We start from the raw sequence: 19,495 nt of genomic DNA on the forward strand, positions 1-19,495 counted from the left end.
TTCAATGGTCCTGAACCACATGACCTCACTATGACCAAGGGAGGAGAATACGTCATACTGGAGAAATGTGACATCAACTGGTACAAGGCCCGCAACACATACGGGTCAGTACAGTGTGTATGTGAGCCTTTGTTTACTGTAATTTGGCCCCTGGTATAATCTCACTGTAATTTGGCCCCTGGTATAATCTCACTGTAACTTGGCCCCTGGTGTAATCTCACTGTAACTTGGCCCCTTGGTATAATCTCACTGTAACTTGGCCCCTTGGTATAATCTCACTGTAACTTGGCCCCTTGGTATAATCTCACTGTAACTTGGCCCCTTGGTGTAATCTCACTGTAACTTGGCCCCTGGTATAATCTCACTGTAACTTGGCCCCTGGTATAATCTCACTGTAACTTGGCCCCTTGGTATAATCTCACTGTAACTTGGCCCCTGGTATAATCTCACTGTAACTTGGCCCCTGGTGTAATCTCACTGTAACTTGGCCCCTGGTATAATCTTGGTCTTTGGACCTTCACATTGCACATCTGAGTTTGTTTGTTTGTTTGTTTGTTTGTTTGTTGACATGCAGGGAGGAGGGCTATATCCCTAGCAACTACGTGACAGAGAAGAAGTTGGGGAACCTGGAACAGTATGCGTGAGTAAAGTGCTGTGAGGCTAGAACGTGGTAAAGAACACCATTAGAACGTTATGTTGCTTTTACATCAGCACTGGGGTAGATGCTAAGAGGGATCCTTACCTAACCTTAACCCTTTTAAATGTCAACTTTAATAACCCCCCCCCCACCACCACCACCACATTGCGATTTAAAACATTTTAGCATCCCCCCCCTCTTCAAAGCGGAGAGAAGTATTTTGAGTTTTATAGTTCATTTCCTGCAATTCTACACATTTTGCCATAAGGTGGAGAGAAATGTTTGCAGTTTTTTAAATATGATATCTGAGTGAGACTGACTAACAAAATTAAAGGGGGTCCCCCCCGGTTGGTAATTCAACGAAGTTTAGATAGCTGGCCGTTACACTAATTTACCAATCTAAAAAAAATGTTTATTCTGACATGAGCTAAGTGAGTGACTATCAATGACTGACGTAAGTAACACGAGACACTGCTGATGCACAACCAAAAGTCGACTGTCAGCCACTAGCTAGCCCATGTTGAATTATGAAATAGATTTGCCATCAAAAGGTTGCATTAGTAAACACACCCAAGAGGGAAAGGATTAGCCAGCTAACAACTCCATTAAAGTTGGCAAGTAAGTCAACCTGGTCTCAGAGCATTAGTGTGTTTATTCTGTAAGTAAATCCGAGACACTCAATTCGAAATAGAATAGTAAAATAAACTTATCACAGTAAATTGAGACCCCAACTAAGTAAAAAAAAATACATATACAGGAATTCCCAAATACAGGAACACCCCGAATTGCGGGCTGCGGTTGTAGCTCAATCGGTAGAGCACGGCGCTTGTAACGCCCAGGGTAGTGGGTTCGATCCCCGGGACCACCCCATACGTAAAAATGTATGCGCACATGACTGTAAGTCGCTTTGGATAAAAGCATCTGCTAAATGGCATTATTATATTATTATTATTATTATTATTAAGTAAACTCAGCAAAAAAAGAAACGTCCCTTTTTCAGGACCCTGTCTTTAAAGATAATTAGTAAAAATCCAAATAACTTCACAGATCTTCATTGTAAAGGGTTTAAACACTGTTTCCCATGCTTGTTCAATGAACCATAAACAATTAATGAACATGCACCTGTGGAACGATCGTTAAGACACTAACAGCTTACAGATGGTAGGCAATTAAGGTCACAGTTATGAAAACTTAGGACACTAAAGAGGCCTTTCTACTGACTCTGAAAAACACCAAAAGAAAGATGCCCAGGGTCCCTGCTCATCTGCGTGAACGTGCCTTAGGCATGCTGCAAGGAGGCATGAGGACTGCAGATGTGGCCAGGGCAATAAATTGCAATGTCTGTACTGTGAGACGCCTAAGACAGCGCTACAGGGAGACAGGACGGACAGCTGATCGTCCTCGCAGTGGCAGACCACGTGTAACAACACCTGCACAGGATCGGTACATCTGAACATCACACCTGCGGGACAGGTACAGGATGGCAACAACAACTGCCTGAGTTACACCAGGAACGCACAATCCCTCCATCAGTGCTCAGACTGTCCGCAATAGGCTGAGAGAAGCTGGACTGAGGACTTGTAGGCCTGTTGTAAGGCAGGTCCTCACCAGACATCACCGGCAACAACGTCGCCTATGGGCACAAACCCACCGTCGCTGGACCAGACAGGACAGTGCTCATCACTGACACGTCACGGTTTTGTCTCACCAGGGGTGATGGTCGGATTCGCGTTTATCGTCGAAGGAATGAGCGTTACACCGAGGCCTGTACTCTGGAGCGGGATCGATTTGGAGGTGGAGGGTTCGTCATGGTCTGGGGCGGTGTGTCACAGCATCATCGGACTGAGTTTGTTGTCATTGCAGGCAATCTCAACGCTGTGCGTTACAGGGAAGACATCCTCCTCCCTCATGTGGTACCCTTCCTGCAGGCTCATCCTGACATGACCTTCCAGCATGACAATGCCACCAGCCATCCTGCTCGTTCTGTGCGTGATTTCCTGCAAGACAGGGATGTCAGTGTTCTGCCATGGCCAGCAAGGAGCCTGGATCTCAATCCCATTGAGCAGGTCTGGGACCTGTTGGATCGGAGGGTGAGGGCTAGGGCTATTCCCCCCAGAAATGTCAGGGAACTTGCAGGTGCCTTTGTGGAAGAGTGGGGTAACATCTCACAGCAAGAACTGGCAAATCTGGTGCAGTCCATGAGGAGGAGATGCACTGCAGTACTTAGTGCAGCTGGTGGCCACACCAGATACTGACTGTTACTTTTGATTTTGACCCCCCCCCCCCTTTTGTTCAGGGACACATTATTCAATTTCGGTTAGTCACATGTCTGTGGAACTTGTTTAGTTCAGTTGTTGAATCTTGTTGAGATGGGTGTGGCTTGATGACTGTTGCACTTCCGATTTCAAGGGCAATGGTCAAGGGCAGCCTTTTCCCACAATCTATAAGGGCACTCTCTGGTTGAATTTAATATTTTAGATTTCAATAATTTTCATTTCGAGTTTTAAGGTTGTTATTGTTATTTTTTGATTTTTTTTATATCAGGCGACCCCCCCTAGTATGGGAACGGCTTGACGGAAATGGTAGCAGAAGGTGAATGTTGAACTTTTGTTGCACACACATCCAGATGACGCCGCGTACCATGATGCTGTCGGTGCGATTTGAGGCGGTAGTCGTGGATGGATCAGAGCAACAGATGGAATTGGTCAATAGGTGTCATAATTACCTGGATGAATCTGACCTGCAATTTGTAAACAAAGCCGCTGTACTTATATAAAAATGTATCACTTTGAAGTGACACAAATTACAAATTAAGCTTTCACCTATCCATTTCGAGATATATAGTGTATGTGGACACCCCTTCAAATTAGTGGATTCGGCTATTTCAGCCACACCCGTATAGGTGTATAAAATCGAGCACACAGCCATGCAATCTCCATAGACAAACATTAGCAGTAGAATGGCCCGTACTGAAGAGCTCAGTGACTTTCAACGTGGCACCGTCATCGGATGCCACCTTTCCAACAAGTCAGTTTGTCAAATTTCTGCCCTGCTAGAGCTGCCCCGGTCAACTGTAAGCGCTGTTATTGTGAAGTGGAAACGTCTAGAAGCAACAACGGCTCAGCCCTAAAATGGTAGGCCACACAAGCTCACAGAACGGGACCGCCGAGTGCTGAAGCACGTAGCGCGTAAAAATTGTCTGTCCTCGGTTGCAACACTCACTACCAAGTTCCAAACTGCCTCTGGAAGCAACGTCAGCACAATAACTGTTCGTTGGGAGCTTCATGAAATGGGTTTCCATGGCCGAGCAGCCGCACACAAGCCTAAGATCACCATGTACAATGCCAAGCATCGGCTGGAGTGGTGTAAAGCTCGCCACCATTGGACTCTGGAGCAGTGGAAATGCGTTCTCTGGAGCGATGAATCACGCTTCACCATCTGGCAGTCTGACGGACCCTTAGTTCCAGCAAAGGGAAATCTTAACGCTACAGCATACAATGATGTTCTAGACGATTCTGTGCTTCCAACTTTGTGGCAACAGTTTGGGGAAGGCCCTTTCCTGTTTCAGCATTACAATGCCGCCATGCACAAAGCGAGGTCCATACAGAAATGGTTTGTCGAGATCGGTGTGGAAGAACTTGACTGACCTGCAGAGCCCTGACCTCAACCACATCGAACACCTTTGGGATGAAATGGAACGCCGACTGCGAGCCAGGCCTAGTTACCCAACATCAGTGCCCGACCTCACTAATGCTCTTGTGGCTGAATGGAAGCAAGTCCCCGCAGCAATGTTCCAACATCTAGTGGAAAGCCTTCCCAGAAGAGTGGAGGCTGTTATAGCAGCAAAGGGGGGGACCAACTCCATATTAATACCCATGATTTTGGAATGAGATGTTCAATGAGCAGGTGTCCACATACTTTTGGCCATGTAGAGTATATTAAACGATTTAAAGAAATTTGAGATTTTATTTGGGATTTACTGAGTCTGGCTTTAAGCGTTTTTATATGAACTAATGGATATAATAATTAATATTAATAAATAAAGTGTTGTGTGTTTTCAGCTGGTACAGTAAACATGTCAACCGGAACAAAGCAGAGGAACTACTGCGGAGAGAGGCGAGTTGATAAATAAATATATATATATATATACACAGTACCAGTCAACAGTTTGGACACACCTACTCATTCAAGGGTTTTTCTTTATTTTTACTATTTTCTACATTGTAGAATAATAGTGAAGACATCAAAACTATGAAATAACACATATGGAATCATGTAGTAACCAAAAAAGTGTTAAAGAAATCAATATATATTTGATATTCTTCAAATAGCCACCCTTTGCCATCCATCTGATCTGCGCTTAGTGGGACTATCATTTGTTTTTCAACAAGACAATTACCCAACACACCTCCAGGCTGTGTAAGGGCTATTTGACCAAGAAGGAGAGTGATGGAGTGCTGCATCAGATGACCTGGTCTCCACAATCCCCCGACCTCAACCCAATTTGAGATGGTTTGGGATGAGTTGAAGGAAAAGCATCTAACAAGTGCTCAGCATATGTGGGAACTCTTTCAAGACTGTTGGAAAAGCATTTCCTCATGAAGCTGGTTGAGAGAATGCCAAGAGTGTGCAAAGCTGTCATCAAGGCAAAGGGTGGCTACTTTGAAGAATCTCAAATATAAAACATATTTTGATTTGTTGATTTTTGGTTACTACATAATTATTTCATAGTTTTGATGTCTTCACTATTATTCTACAATGTAGAAAATAGTAAAAAGAAAAGAAAAACCCTGGAATGAGTAGGTGTGTCCAAACCTTTGACTGGTACTGTATGCGTGTGAGTAACTCTGTCTCCCTCTACAGGATAAAGAGGGAGGGTTCATGGTAAGAGACTCCAGTAAACCAGGAACGTTTACCGTCTCCCTGTACACCAAGTCAGCAGGGTACGCATCAATAGGGAGGGGGGGGGGGGAGGGAGGGAGGGAGGGAGGGAGGGGAGGGGAGGGGGGGAGTTTACCGTCTCTCTGTACACCAAGTCAGCAGGGTACGCATCAATAGGGAGGGAGGGTGGGGTTTATCCTAGGTTATAACGTTTTAAATGTTATCTTGGGTCAGCATAATGTTTCAATTCTTCGTGTCAGTAAAACATTGTCTGAAGTTTGGATCAGTCAAACGTTGTATAAACGTTGTGTGACGGTCATAGGGAGGGGGGTGTGGCTATCAGGCATTACCACATCAAGGAGACCCCAGGCAGCCCCAGACAGTTCTACCTGGCTGAGAAACACCTGTTCACCTCCATACCTGACCTCATAGAGTACCACAACTACAACGCTGCAGGTGGAGCACACACACACACACACACACACACACACACACACAATAATACACATGTATTCACATGTACCAAGGGGGGGACACACACTTTGTAATGTCACCCTCTCCTCTCCTCTCCTCTCCTCTCCTCTCCTCTCCTCTCCTCTCCTGTCTCAGGTCTGGTAGCCAGGTTGAGGTATCCAGTAGGAAAGAAAGAGAGATCAGCTCCATCCACAGCAGGCTTCAGCTACGGTGAGATTCTACTCTACTCTACTCTACTCTAATCTACTCTACTCTATACTACTCTACTCTATACTATACTATACTATACTCTACTCTACTATACACTACACTACTCTACTCTACTCTAATCTACTCTACTCTACTCTAATCTACTCTACTCTATACTACTCTACTCTATACTACTATACTATACTATACTCTACTCTACTATACACTACACTACTCTACTCTACTCTACTCTATACTACTCTACTCTATACTACTATACTATACTATACTATACTATACTATACTATACTCTACTCTACTCTACTCTACTCTACTCTATACTACTATACTATACAATACTATACTCTACACTACTATACTCTACTCTACACTACTATACTATACTATACTATACTCTACTATAATATACACTACTATACTCTACTCTACACTACTATACTATACTATACACTACTCTACTCTACTATACTCTACTCTACTCTACTCTACTCTACTCTACTCTACTCTATACTACTATACTATACTATACTCTACTATACACTACTATACTCTACTCTACTCTACACTACACTACTATACTATACTATACTATACTCTACTCTACTCTACTCTACACTACTCTACACTACTCTACTCTACTCTATACTACTATACTATACTATACTATACTCTACTATACACTACTATACTCTACTCTACTCTACACTACTATACTATACTATACTATACTATACTATACACTACTATACTCTACTCTACTCTACTCTACTCTACTATACTCTACTATACACTACTCTACTCTACTCTATACTACTATACTATACTATACTATACTCTACTATACACTACTATACTCTACTCTACTCTACACTACACTACTATACTATACTATACTATACTCTACTATACTATACACTACTATACTCTACTATACACTACTCTACTCTACTCTACTCTACTCTACTCTACTCTACTCTATACTACTATACTATACTCTACTCTACTATACTCTACTCTATACTACTATACTATACTATACTATACTATACTACACACTACTCTACACTACTCTACTCTACTCTACTCTACTCTACTCTACTATACACTACTCTACTCTACTCTATACTACTATACTATACTATACTATACTCTACTATACACTACTATACACTACTATACTCTACTCTACTCTACACTACACTACTATACTATACTATACTATACTCTACTATACTATACACTACTATACTATACTCTACTCTACACTACTCTACTCTACTCTACTATACACTACTCTACTCTACTATACTATACTCTACTCTACTCTACTATACTATACTCTACTCTACTCTACTATACTATACTATACTATACTCTACTATACTATACTATACTATACTCTACACTACTATACTCTACACTACTCTACTCTACTCTACTATACACTACTATACTCTACTCTACTCTACTATACTATACTATACTCTACTCTACACTACTATACTCTACACTACTATACTCTACTCTACACTACTCTACTCTACACTACTCTACTATACACTACTATACTCTACTCTACTATACTATACTATACTCTACACTACTATACTCTACACTACTATACTCTACTCTACTCTACACTACTCTACTATACTCTACTATACTATACACTACTCTACTATACTATACACTACTGTACTCTACTCTACTCTACTCTACTCTAATATACACTACTGTACTCTACTCTACACTAACTCTACTCTGCTCTACTCTACTCTAATATACACTAACTCTACTCTACTCTACTCTACTCTAATATACACTACTCTACTCTACTCTACTCTACTCTAATATACTCTACTCTACTCTACTCTATACTACTATACTATACTATACTATACACTACTGTACTCTACTCTACTCTACTCTACTCTAATATACACTACTGTACTCTACTCTACACTAACTCTACTCTACTCTACACTACTCTACACTAACTCTACTCTACTCTACTCTACACTACTATACTATACTCTACTCTACTCTACTCTACTGTACTCCATACAGAGAAGTGGGAGATCAACCCTAGTGAGCTGACCTTCATGAAGGAGCTGGGTAGTGGTCAGTTTGGGGTGGTGCGTCTGGGGAAATGGAGAGCTCAACATAAAGTGGCCATCAAGGCTATCAGAGAAGGAGCCATGTACGAAGAGGACTTCATAGAGGAAGCCAAGGTTATGATGTGAGTGGGAGTCACACTGCTGATAGACAAGACAAGACAGCACACATCGATAGATGGACACACACACACACACACACACACACACACACACACACACACACACACCCTAATGGTTGTTTGTACCCATGAGATCTCCACATTGTAACTGTGTGTGTGTGTGTTCGTCCCTGTGTGTGTGTGTGTGTCCCTGTGTGTGTGTGTGTGTGTCCCTGTGTGTGTGTGTCCCTGTGTGTGTGTTCATCCCTGTGTGTGTGTGTGTGTGTCCCTGTGTGTGTGTGTGTGTCCCTGTGTGTGTGTGTGTGTCCCTGTGTGTGTGTGTGTGTGTCCCTGTGTGTGTGTGTGTGTCCCTGTGTGTGTGTGTGTCCCTGTGTGTGTGTGTGTGTCCCTGTGTGTGTGTGTGTGTCCCTGTGTGTGTGTGTGTCCCTGTGTGTGTGTGTGTGTCCCTGTGTGTGTGTGTGTGTCCCTGTGTGTGTTGCAGGCGTCTCTCCCACCCTAAGCTGGTGCAGCTGTATGGAGTGTGCACCCACCAGAAGCCCATCTACATTGTGACTGAGTTCATGGAACTGGGATGTCTGCTCAATTACATCCGGTAAGAGGAACAGGTCTGCACTCAGAAAGATGTTTTTAAAATCATTTCCCCATCAGGATAGCAAGGCTGCTCAACTCCAACCCTATTCCTGGAGATATACCAGGCTGGTAGCCTAGCGGTTAAGAATGTTGGGTAAGTAACCGAAAGGTTGCTGGTTCGATTCCCCGAGCCCTTGAGCAAGGCACTTAACCCTAATTGCTCCTGGAAGTCGCTCTGGATAAGAACGTCTGCTACATGACTAAAATGTAATGTTAAAAATACCCTCCTGTAAGTTTTAACTCCAAACCTGTTCCTGGAGAGCTGCCCTCCAACCTGCTATGCAGACCTTTCGGCTTTATCAGCCTTCTTCAGCGGGTAGCTTCAAATATTTAGTGTTCATTTACTTCAGGCAGCGTCGGGACACCTTCAGCCCGGGTGCCTTACTGAGTATCTGTCAGGACGTCTCCGAGGGGATGGAACACCTGGAAGCACACCACTTCATACACAGAGACCTGGTGAGTCTGTCAGCCAATGGGGTTACAGAATACAGACACCTAGCCAATGGGTAGAGACTGGGGGGAGTCTACTTAAGCCAATAGGGAGAGACCTTACTGAGACCTGGTGAGTCTATCAGCCAATAGGATCATAGAATACATACACCTAGCCAATAGGGAGAAAGCTGGTGAGTCGTTCTGTCAATATGCACAGATCTGGTTAGAGTAACAGCCAATCTCTGTCTGTCTTTAGGCAGCGAGGAACTGTCTGGTGAACGATGCTCTGGTGGTGAAGGTATCAGACTTTGGAATGGCCAGGTACACAACGGAATAACTCTCACACCATTCTGTGTCTCTCTGTCTGTCTCTCTCTCTGTCTGTCTCTCTGTCTCTGTCTGTCTCTCTGTCTGTCTCTCTGTCTGTCTCTCTGTCTGTCTCTCTGTCTGTCTCTGTCTGTCTCTCTGTCTCTCTGTCTCTCTGTCTGTCTCTCTGTCTGTCTCTCTGTCTGTCTCTCTGTCTGTCTCTCTGTCTGTCTCTCTGTCTGTCTCTCTGTCTGTCTCTCTGTCTGTCTCTCTCTCTCTCTCATTCTCTCTCTCTCTCTCTCTCTCTCTCTCTCTCTCTCTCTCTCTCTCTCTCTCTCTCTCTCTGTCTCTGTCTCTGTCTCTGTCTCTGTCTCTGTCTCTGTCTCTGTCTCTGTCTCTGTCTCTGTCTCTGTCTCTGTCTCTGTCTCTGTCTCTGTCTCTGTCTCTGTCTCTGTCTCTGTCTCTGTCTCTGTCTCTGTCTCTCGCTCTCGCTCTCGCTCTCTCTCTGTCTCTCTGTCTCTGAATTCAATTTGCTTTATTGGCATGACATAACAATGTACATATTGCCAAAGCTTACTTTGGATATTTACACTATTAACATAATTAAAATTGTCAACGGGTCAACAGTAACAACAATAACCAAGGGTCAAAATAACCATTGAACAATAACAATATAGAGGACATGTGCAGGTTGGTTGGTCTGTCAGACACTGTCCCTCATCTTATGGCAGGCAGCAATGTAGTGCGTTGCCAACCCACAGCTCTCTGTGTCCTCCCCCAACAGGACAGGGAGCCTATTCTCATCAGAGAGGTCTTTGAAACCTTGAAAAATGCTTTCAAATTTGGGGAAATTACACTCTAATTGTTTTATATTTTTGACAGTTTGTCAGGAAATGCAGCTCTGTCTCAGGTTCTGCTGTGGTGCAGTGGTTGCACAGCCTTTCCTCTACAGGGAGCCAGGTTTTCCTCTGTCTACCCTTCTCAATGGCAAGGCTGTGCTCACTGAACCTGTACTTTGTCAAGGTTTTTCTAAGGTTTTAATCAGTAACCATGGTCAAATAGTTTGCCACTGTGTACTGTCGATTTAGGGCCAGATAGCACTGCATTTTACTTTGTGCTTGTGTTTCCCAATAGGTAATGTAGTTTTGTTTTGACTGTGTGGTAATTTGGTTTATTCTGATTGATTGGATGTTCTGGTCCTGAGGCTTCGGTGTGTTAGTAGAACAGGTTTGTGAACTCAGCCCCAGGACCAGCTGGATGAGGGGACTATTTTCTTTGCTCAGCTCTTGGCATTGCAGGGCTTGGTAATGATATGAGAGGGGGTCGCTGTATTTTAGATGTTTCCAAAACTTAATTGCTCTTTTTTAGTTTGTATTATTAGTGGATATTTGCAGAACTCTGCATGCAGGGTTCCAATGGGGTGTTTGTCCCATTTGGTGAAATCTTGTTTTCCAAGTGGACCCCACACCTCGCTGCCATAAAGTGCAATTATTTCAATGACACATTTAATTAGTTTTAGCCAAATTTTAATAGGAATTTGAATTTGTTTTATAATGGCGTAGAATGCCCTGCGGGCTTTCTCTCTCAGTTCATTCACTGCATCATTAAGGTGTCCAGTTGAGCTTATGTTTAAACCTAAGTAATTGTAATGTGTACAGTAGTACTCTCAATTTAAGGTGCTTTATTGTTAACATTGCCAAAGCAAGTGAAGTAGATAGTAAACAAAAGTGAAATAAACAATAAATATTAAACAGTAAACATTACACTCAGAAGTTCCAAAAGAATAAAGACATTTCAAATGTCATATTATGTATATATACAGTGTTGTAACAATGTGCAAATAGTTAAAGTACAAATGGGAAAATAAATAAACATAAATATGGGTTGTATTTACAATGGTGTTTGTTCTTCACTGGTTGCCCTTTTCTTGTGGCAACAAGTCACAAATCCATGCTGCTGTGATGACACACTGTGGTTTTTCACCCAGTAGATATGGGAGTTTATCAAAATTGGAAATCTCTGTGGGTCTGTGTAATCTGAGAGAAATATGTGTCTCTAATATGGTCATACAAGTGCACCTCATTTTGTGGGCAGTGTGCACATAGCCTGTCTTCTCTTGAGAGCCAGGTCTGCCTACAGCGGCCTCTCTCAATAGCAAGGCTATGCTCAGTGAGTCTGTACATAGTCAAAGCTTTCCTTAAGTTTGGGTCAGTCACAGTGGTCAGGTATTCTGCCACTGTGTACTCTCTGCTTAGGGACAGATAGCATTCTAGTTTGCTCAGTTTTTTTGTTAATTCTTTCCAATGTGTCAAGTAATTATCTTTTTGTTTTCTCATGATTTGGGTGGGTCTAATTGTGTTGCTGTCCTGGGGCTCTGTGGGGTCTGTTTGTGTTTGTGAACAGAGCCCCAGGACCAGCTTGCTTAGGGGACTCTTCTCCAGGTTCATCTCTCTTTAGGTGATGGCCTTGTTATGGAAGGTTTAGGAATCGCTTATTTTTATGTGATTGTAGAATTTAATGTTTTTTTTATTTATTTTGATAATTAGCGGGTATCGGCCTAATTCTGCTCTGCATGCATTATTTGGTGTTTTACGTTGTACACGGAGGATGTTTTTGCATAATTCTGCATGCAGAGTCTCAATGTGGTGTTTGTCCCATTTTTTGTGAATCCTTGGTTGGTGAGCGGACCCCAGACCTCAACCATGAAGGGCAATGGGTTCTATAACTGATTCAAGTATTTTTAGCCAGATCCTAATTGGTATGTCGAATTTTATGTTCCTTTTGATGGCATAGAAGGCCCTTCTTGCCTTGTCTCTCAGATCGTTCACAGCTTTGTGGAAGTTACCTGTGGCGCTGATGTTTAGGCCGAGGTATGTATAGTTTTTTGTGTGCTCTAGGGCAACGGTGTCTAGATAGAATTTGTATTTGTGGTCCTGGCAACTGGACCTTTTTTGGAACACCATTATTTGTCTTACTGAGATTTACTGTCAGGGCCCAGGTCTGACAGAATCTGTGCAGAAGATCTAGGTGCTGCTGTAGGCCCTCCTTGGTTGGGGACAGAAGCACCAGATCATCAGCAAACAGTAGACATTTGACTTCAGATTCTAGTAGGGTGAGGCCGGGTGCTGCAGACTGTTCTAGTGCCCTCGCCAATTGGTTGATATACAGTGGGGAGAACAAGTATTTGATACACTGCTGATTTTGCAGGTTTTCCTACTTACAAAGCATGTAGAGGTCTGTAATTTTTATCATAGGTACACTTCAACTGTGAGAGACGGAATCTAAAACAAAAATCCAGAAAATCACATTGTATGATTTTTATGTAATTAATTTGCATTTTATTGCATGACATAAGTATTTGATACATCAGAAAAGCAGAACTTAATATTTGGTACAGAAACCTTTGTTTGCAATTACAGAGATCATATGTTTCCTGTAGGTCTTGACCAGGTTTGCACACACTGCAGCAGGGATTTTGGCCCACTCCTCCATACAGACCTTCTCCAGATCCTTCAGGTTTCGGGGCTGTCGCTGGGCAATACGGACTTTCAGCACTCTCCAAAGATTTTCTATGGGGTTCAGGTCTGGAGACTGGCTAGGCCACTCCAGGACCTTGAGATGCTTCTTCCAGAGCCACTCCATAGTTGCCCTGGCTGTGTGTTTCGGGTCGTTGTCATGCTGGAAGACCCAGCCACGACCCATCTTCAATGCTCTTACTGAGGGAAGGAGGTTGTTGGCCAAGATCTCACGATACATGGCCCCATCCATCCTCCCCTCAATACGGTGCAGTCGTCCTGTCCCCTTTGCAGAAAAGCATCCCCAAAGAATGATGTTTCCACCTCCATGCTTCACGGTTGGGATGGTGTTCTTGGGGTTGTACTCATCCTTCTTCTTCCTCCAAACACGGCGAGTGGAGTTTAGACCAAAAAGCTCTATTTTTGTCTCATCAGACCACATGGCCTTCTCCCATTCCTCCTCTGGATCATCCAGATGGTCATTGGCAGACTTCAGATGGGCCTGGACATGCGCTGGCTTGAGCAGGGGGGACCTTGCGTGCGCTGCAGGATTTTAATCCATGATGGCGTAGTGTGTTACTAATGGTTTTCTTTGAGACTGTGGTCCCAGCTCTCTTTAGGTCATTGACCGGGTCCTGCCGTGTAGTTCTGGGCTGATCCCTCACCTTCCTCATGATCATTGATGCCCCACGAGGTGAGATCTTGCATGGAGCCCCAGACCGAGGGTGATTGACCGTCATCTTGAACTTCTTCCATTTTCTAATAATTGCACCAACAGTTGTTGCCTTCTCACCAAGCTGCTTGCCTATTGTCCTGTAGCCCATCCCAGCCTTGTGCAGGTCTACAATTTTATCCCTGATGTCCTTACACAGCTCTCTGGTCTTGGCCATTGTGGAGAGGTTGGAGTCTGTTTGATTGAGTGTGTGGACAGGTGTCTTTTATACAGGTAACGAGTGGAGAACAGGAGGGCTTCTTAAAGAAAAACTAACAGGTCTGTGAGAGCCGGAATTCTTACTGGTTGGTAGGTGATCAAATACTTATGTCATGCAATAAAATGCAAATTAATTACCTAAAAATCATACAATGTGATTTTCTGGATTTTTGTTTTAGATTACGTCTCTCACATTTGAAGTGTACCTATGATACAAATTACAGACCTCTACATGCTTTGTAAATAGGAAAACCTGCCAAATCGGCAGTGTATCAAATACTTGTTCTCCCCACTGTATATGTTGAAGAGGGTGGGGCTTAAACTGCATCCCTGTCTCACCCCACGGCCCTGTGGAAAGAAATGTGTGTGTTGTTTGCCAATTTTAACCGCACACTTGCTTGTGTACATGGATTTTATAATGTCGTATGTTTTTCCCCCAACCCCACTTTCCATCAATTTGTGGAACAACAACTCTCTCTCTCGTAGCCGTCTATTTACCATCACAAACCAATGCTGGCACCTGTATAAGGGTTGGAGGGTTTGTATTTTGTCCTGTATTTCATTTAGACTGTGATTTTGCTGTGATCTGATAGGGGTGTCAGTGGTTTGACTGTGAACGCTCTGAGAGACTCTGGGTTGAGGTCAGTGATAAAGTAGTCTACAGTACTACTGCCAAGAGATGAGCTATAGGTGTACCTACCATAGGAGTCCCCTCGAAGCCTACCATTGACTATGTACATACCCAGCGTGCGACAGAGCTGCAGGAGTCGTGACCCGTTTTTGTTGGTTATGTTGTCGTAGTTGTGCCTAGGGGGGCATATGGGGGAGGGAATGCTGTCACCTCCAGGTAGGTGTTTGTCCCCCTGTGTGCTGAGGGTGTCAGGTTCTTGTCCAGTTCTGGCATTTAGGTCGCCACAGACTAGTACATGTCCCTGGGTCTGGAAATGATTGATTTCCCCCTCCAGGATGGAGAAACTGTCTTCATTAAAGTATGGGGATTCTAGTGGAGGGATATAGGGAGCACACAGGAGGTCATTTTTCTCAGTTGAGATCATTTCCTTATTAATTTCTAGCCAGATGTAAAATGTTCCTGTTTTGACTAATTGAATAGAGTGGGTTAGGTCTGCTCTATACCAAATTAGCATACCCCCTGAGTCCCTTCCCTGTTTCACACCTGGTAGTTTGGTGGATGGGACTACCAGCTCTCTGTAACCTAGAGGGCAACCAGTGGGTCCGTCTCCTCTATACCGTGTTTCTTGTAGGATGACAATGTCTGTATTTCGGATTTCTTTGGTGAAGTCCAGGTTCCTGCTCTTTAGGCCAAATGCAGATGACCTCAGGCCTTGGATATTCCAGGATGAAATAGTGAAGGCTTTGTGTTCCATAAAGTGTCTAATGTTATTTTTGTTTAGGCCCATTACATTACAGAGCATGTTGAGCATCTGATATATACAGTTGAAGTCGGAAGTTTACATACACCTTAGCCAAATACATTTAAACTCAGTTTTTCACAATTCCTGACATTTAATCCTAGTAAACATTCCCTGTCTTAGGTCAGTTAGGATCACCACTTTATTTTAAGAATGTGAAATGTCAGAATAATAGTAGAGAGAATTATATTTATTTCAGCTTTTATTTATTTCATCACATTCCCAGTGGGTCAGAACTTTACATACACTCAATTAGTATTTGGTAGCATTGCCTTTAAATTGTTTAACTTGGGTCAAACGTTTCGGGTAGCCTTCCACAAGCTTCCCACAATAAGTTGGGTGAATTTTGGCCCATTCCTCCTGACAGAGCTGGTGTAACTGAGTCAGGTTTGTAGGCCTCCTTGCTCGCACACGCTTTTTCAGTTCTGCCCACAAATGTTCTATAGGATTGAGGTCAGGGCTTTGTGATGGCCACTCCAATACCTTGACTTTGTTGTCCTTAAGCCATTTTGCCACAACTTTGGAAGTATGCTTGGGGTCATTGTCCATTTGGAAGACCCATTTGCGACCAAGCTTTAACTTCCTGACTGATGTCTTGAGATGTTGCTTCAATATATCCACATAATTTTCCTTCCTCATGATGCCATCTATTTTGTGAAGTGCACCAGTCCCTCCTGCAGCAAAGCACCCCCACAGCATGATGCTGCCACTCCCGTGCTTCACGGTTGGGATGGTGTTCTTCGGCTTGCAAGCAACCCCCTTTTTCCTCCAAACATAACGATGGTCATTATGGCCAAAAAGTTATATTTTTGTTTAATCAGACCAGAGGACATTTCTCCAGCACCTTTCGCACCAAAGTACGTTCATCTCTAGGAGACAGAACGCGTCTCCTTCCTGAGCGGTATGACGGCTGCGTGGTTCCATGGTGTTTATACTTGCGTACTATTGTTTGTACAGATGAACGTGGTACCTTCAGGCGTTTGGAAATTGCTCCCAAGGATGAACCAGACTTGTGGAGGTCTACACATGTTTTTCGCAGGTCTTTGCTGATTTTCTTTTGATTGTCCCATGATGTCAAGCAAAGAGGCACTGAGTTCGAAGGTAGGCCTTGAAATACATCCACAGGTACACCTCCAATTGACTTGTGAAATTATTATTAATTGAAATTATGTCAATTAGCCTATCAGAAGCTTCTAAAGCCATGACATCATTTTCTGACCCACTGGAATTGTGATACAGTGAATTATAAGCGAAATCATCTGTCTGTAAACAATTGTTGGAAAAATGACTTGTGTCATGCGCAAAGTAGATGTCCTAACCGACTTGGCAAAACTTTTAGTTTGTTAACAAGAAATTTGTGGAGTGGTTGAAAAACGAGTTTTAATGACTCCAACCAAAGTGTATGTAAACTTCCGACTTCAACTGCACCTCTTAGGTGTAATAGTGGGGGTTGGGCCTGTTGCTCTGCTCACGGTCTGGGCGAGATGGAGGATTCTCAATTACGCAATCTCCCTCTTTGTGTTCTAACCTGCGTGTGTGTGTGTGTGTGTGTGTGTGTGTGTGTTAGGTACGTGCTAGATGACCAGTACACTAGTTCATCGGGAGCTAAGTTCCCAGTCAAATGGTCTCCTCCTGAAGTGTTCAACTTCTGCAAGTACAGCAGCAAGTCTGACGTATGGTCCTTCGGTAGGTGGTCACTGTGTGTTTGTGTGTGTGGACGGTCTATTGATTTGTGTGTGTATTGACGTGTGTGTGTGTGTGTGTCTGTCAGGTGTGTTGATGTGGGAGGTGTTTACAGAAGGGAAGATGCCGTTTGATCACAACCCTAACCATGAGGTAGTGAGGATGGTGTCACAGGGACATCGCCTCTACAGACCCAAGAAGGCCACGCCCAACATCTATGACATCATGCAGCGCTGCTGGCACGAGGTACATCGTACACTTCCTGCTTCCTACTTCCTGCTTCCTGTATTGTGAATGTTGGAGGCAGAAGATACACTAAAAACATATATAAACGCAACATGTAAAGTGTTGGTCCCATGTTTCATGAGTTGAAATAAAAGATCCCAAAACATTTCCGTACGCACAAAAAAAATCGTATTTCTCTCAAATTCTGTGCACAAATGTGTTTACATCCCTGTTAATGAGCATTTCTCCTTTGCCAAGATAATCCCATCCACCTGACAGGTGTGGCATCAAGAAGCTGATTAAACATCATGATCATTACACAGGGTACAAAAGGCAATATTATTATATTTTAATTTTTCTCCCCAATTTCGCGGTATCCAATTGGTAGTTACAGTCTTGTCCCATCGCTGCAACTCCCGAAATGGACTCGGGAGAGGCGAAGAGCCATGCGTCCTCCGAAACACGACCCCTCCAAGCCGCACTGCTTCTTGACACACTGCTCGTTTAACCCGGAAGCCAGCTGCGCCAATGTGTCGGAGGAAACACAGTACACCTGGCGACCGTGTCAGCGTGCAGGCGCCCGGCCCGCCACAGGAGTCGCTAGAATGCGATGGGACAAGGACATCCCAGCCGGCCAAACCCGGACGACGCTGGGCCAATTGTGCGCCGCCTCGGCTGGCTGCCCGGATATCTTCGACCGCTGCGCCACTCAAGATGTCTCAAGTTTTGAGGGAGTGTTTAATTGGCATGCTGACTGCAGGAATGTCCACCAGAGCTGTTGCCAGATAATTTAATGTTAATTTCTCTACCATAAGCCACCAACGTCGTTTTAGAGAATTTGGCAGTACCTCCAACCGGCCTCACAACCGCAGACCATATGTATGGTGTTGTGTGGGCGAGCGGTTAGCTGATGTCAACGTTGTGAACAGAGTGTCCCATGGTGGCGGTGGGGTTATGGTATGGGCAGGCACAAACTATGGACAACGAAAACAATTGCATTTTATCGATGGCAATTTGAATGCACAGAGAAACCGATTAAGATCCTGAGGCCCATTGTCGTGCCATTCATCTGCCGCCATCAACTCATGTTCCAGCATGATAATGCACGGCCCCATGTCACAAGGATCTGTACACAACTCCTGGAAGCTGAAAATGTCCCAGTTCTTCCATGGCCTGCATACTCACCAGACATGTCACCCATTGAGCATGTTTGGGATGCTCTGGATCAACGTGCACGCCAGTGTGTTCCAGTTCCCGCCAATATCCAGCAACTTCGCACAGCCATTGAAGAGGAGTGGGCCACAATCAACAGCCTGATCAACTCTATGTGAAGGAGATGTGTCGCGCTGCATGAGGGAAATGGTGATCACACCAGATACTGACTGGTTTTCTGATCCACGCCCCTACCTTTTTTTAAAGGTATCTGTGACCAACAGATGCATATCTGTATTCCCAGTCATGTGAAATCCATAGATTAGGACCTAATCAATTTATTTCAATTGACTGATTTCCTCATATATGAACTGTAACCGTTGTTGCATGTTGCGTTTTATATTTTTATTCACTATAGATGACCCGATGTAGGATCTAGTCTAGTCCTGAACCATTAGAGGGAAATATCAGATTTCGGACCAGTGGTTCTGGGCACTTTTACATTTACATTTACGTCATTTAGCAGACGCTCTTATCCAGATAATTTTTTTGGGGGGAGGGGGGTGGGGTGGGGTAAGGATGGGGTAGAAGGATTACTTTATCCTATCCCAGGTGTTCCTTAAAGAGGTGGGGTTTCAAATGTCTCCGGAAGGTGGTGAGTGACTCCGCTGTCCTGGCGTCGTGAGGGAGCTTGTTCCACCATTGGGGTGCCAGAGCAGCGAACAGTTTTGACTGGGCTGAGCAGGAACTGTGC

At 43.9% G+C, this 19,495-nt stretch overlaps 1 protein-coding gene across 1 annotated transcript in view; it reads left to right on the forward strand.

The window, feature by feature from the left end:
- The window catches only part of LOC311112731 (tyrosine-protein kinase Tec-like), a 37,364-nt gene that overhangs the window by 16,201 nt on the left and 1,668 nt on the right, over positions 1-19,495 (forward strand). The window contains exons 7-18 of the mRNA XM_084155859.1: positions 1-104; positions 575-640; positions 4,699-4,753; positions 5,501-5,580; positions 5,841-5,974; positions 6,128-6,202; positions 8,270-8,441; positions 8,920-9,030; positions 9,419-9,524; positions 9,757-9,821; positions 17,249-17,367; positions 17,453-17,610. The exon at positions 1-104 is cut by the window's left edge and continues 90 nt beyond it. Of these exons, the coding sequence (XP_084011985.1) occupies positions 1-104; positions 575-640; positions 4,699-4,753; positions 5,501-5,580; positions 5,841-5,974; positions 6,128-6,202; positions 8,270-8,441; positions 8,920-9,030; positions 9,419-9,524; positions 9,757-9,821; positions 17,249-17,367; positions 17,453-17,610 (1,245 nt within the window). The remainder of the gene's footprint in view (positions 105-574; positions 641-4,698; positions 4,754-5,500; positions 5,581-5,840; positions 5,975-6,127; positions 6,203-8,269; positions 8,442-8,919; positions 9,031-9,418; positions 9,525-9,756; positions 9,822-17,248; positions 17,368-17,452; positions 17,611-19,495) is intronic.

Source organism: Coregonus lavaretus, assembly GCF_964263955.1.
Source record: "Coregonus lavaretus genome assembly, chromosome: 39".
In the NCBI taxonomy this organism is placed as follows: domain Eukaryota; kingdom Metazoa; phylum Chordata; class Actinopteri; order Salmoniformes; family Salmonidae; genus Coregonus; species Coregonus lavaretus.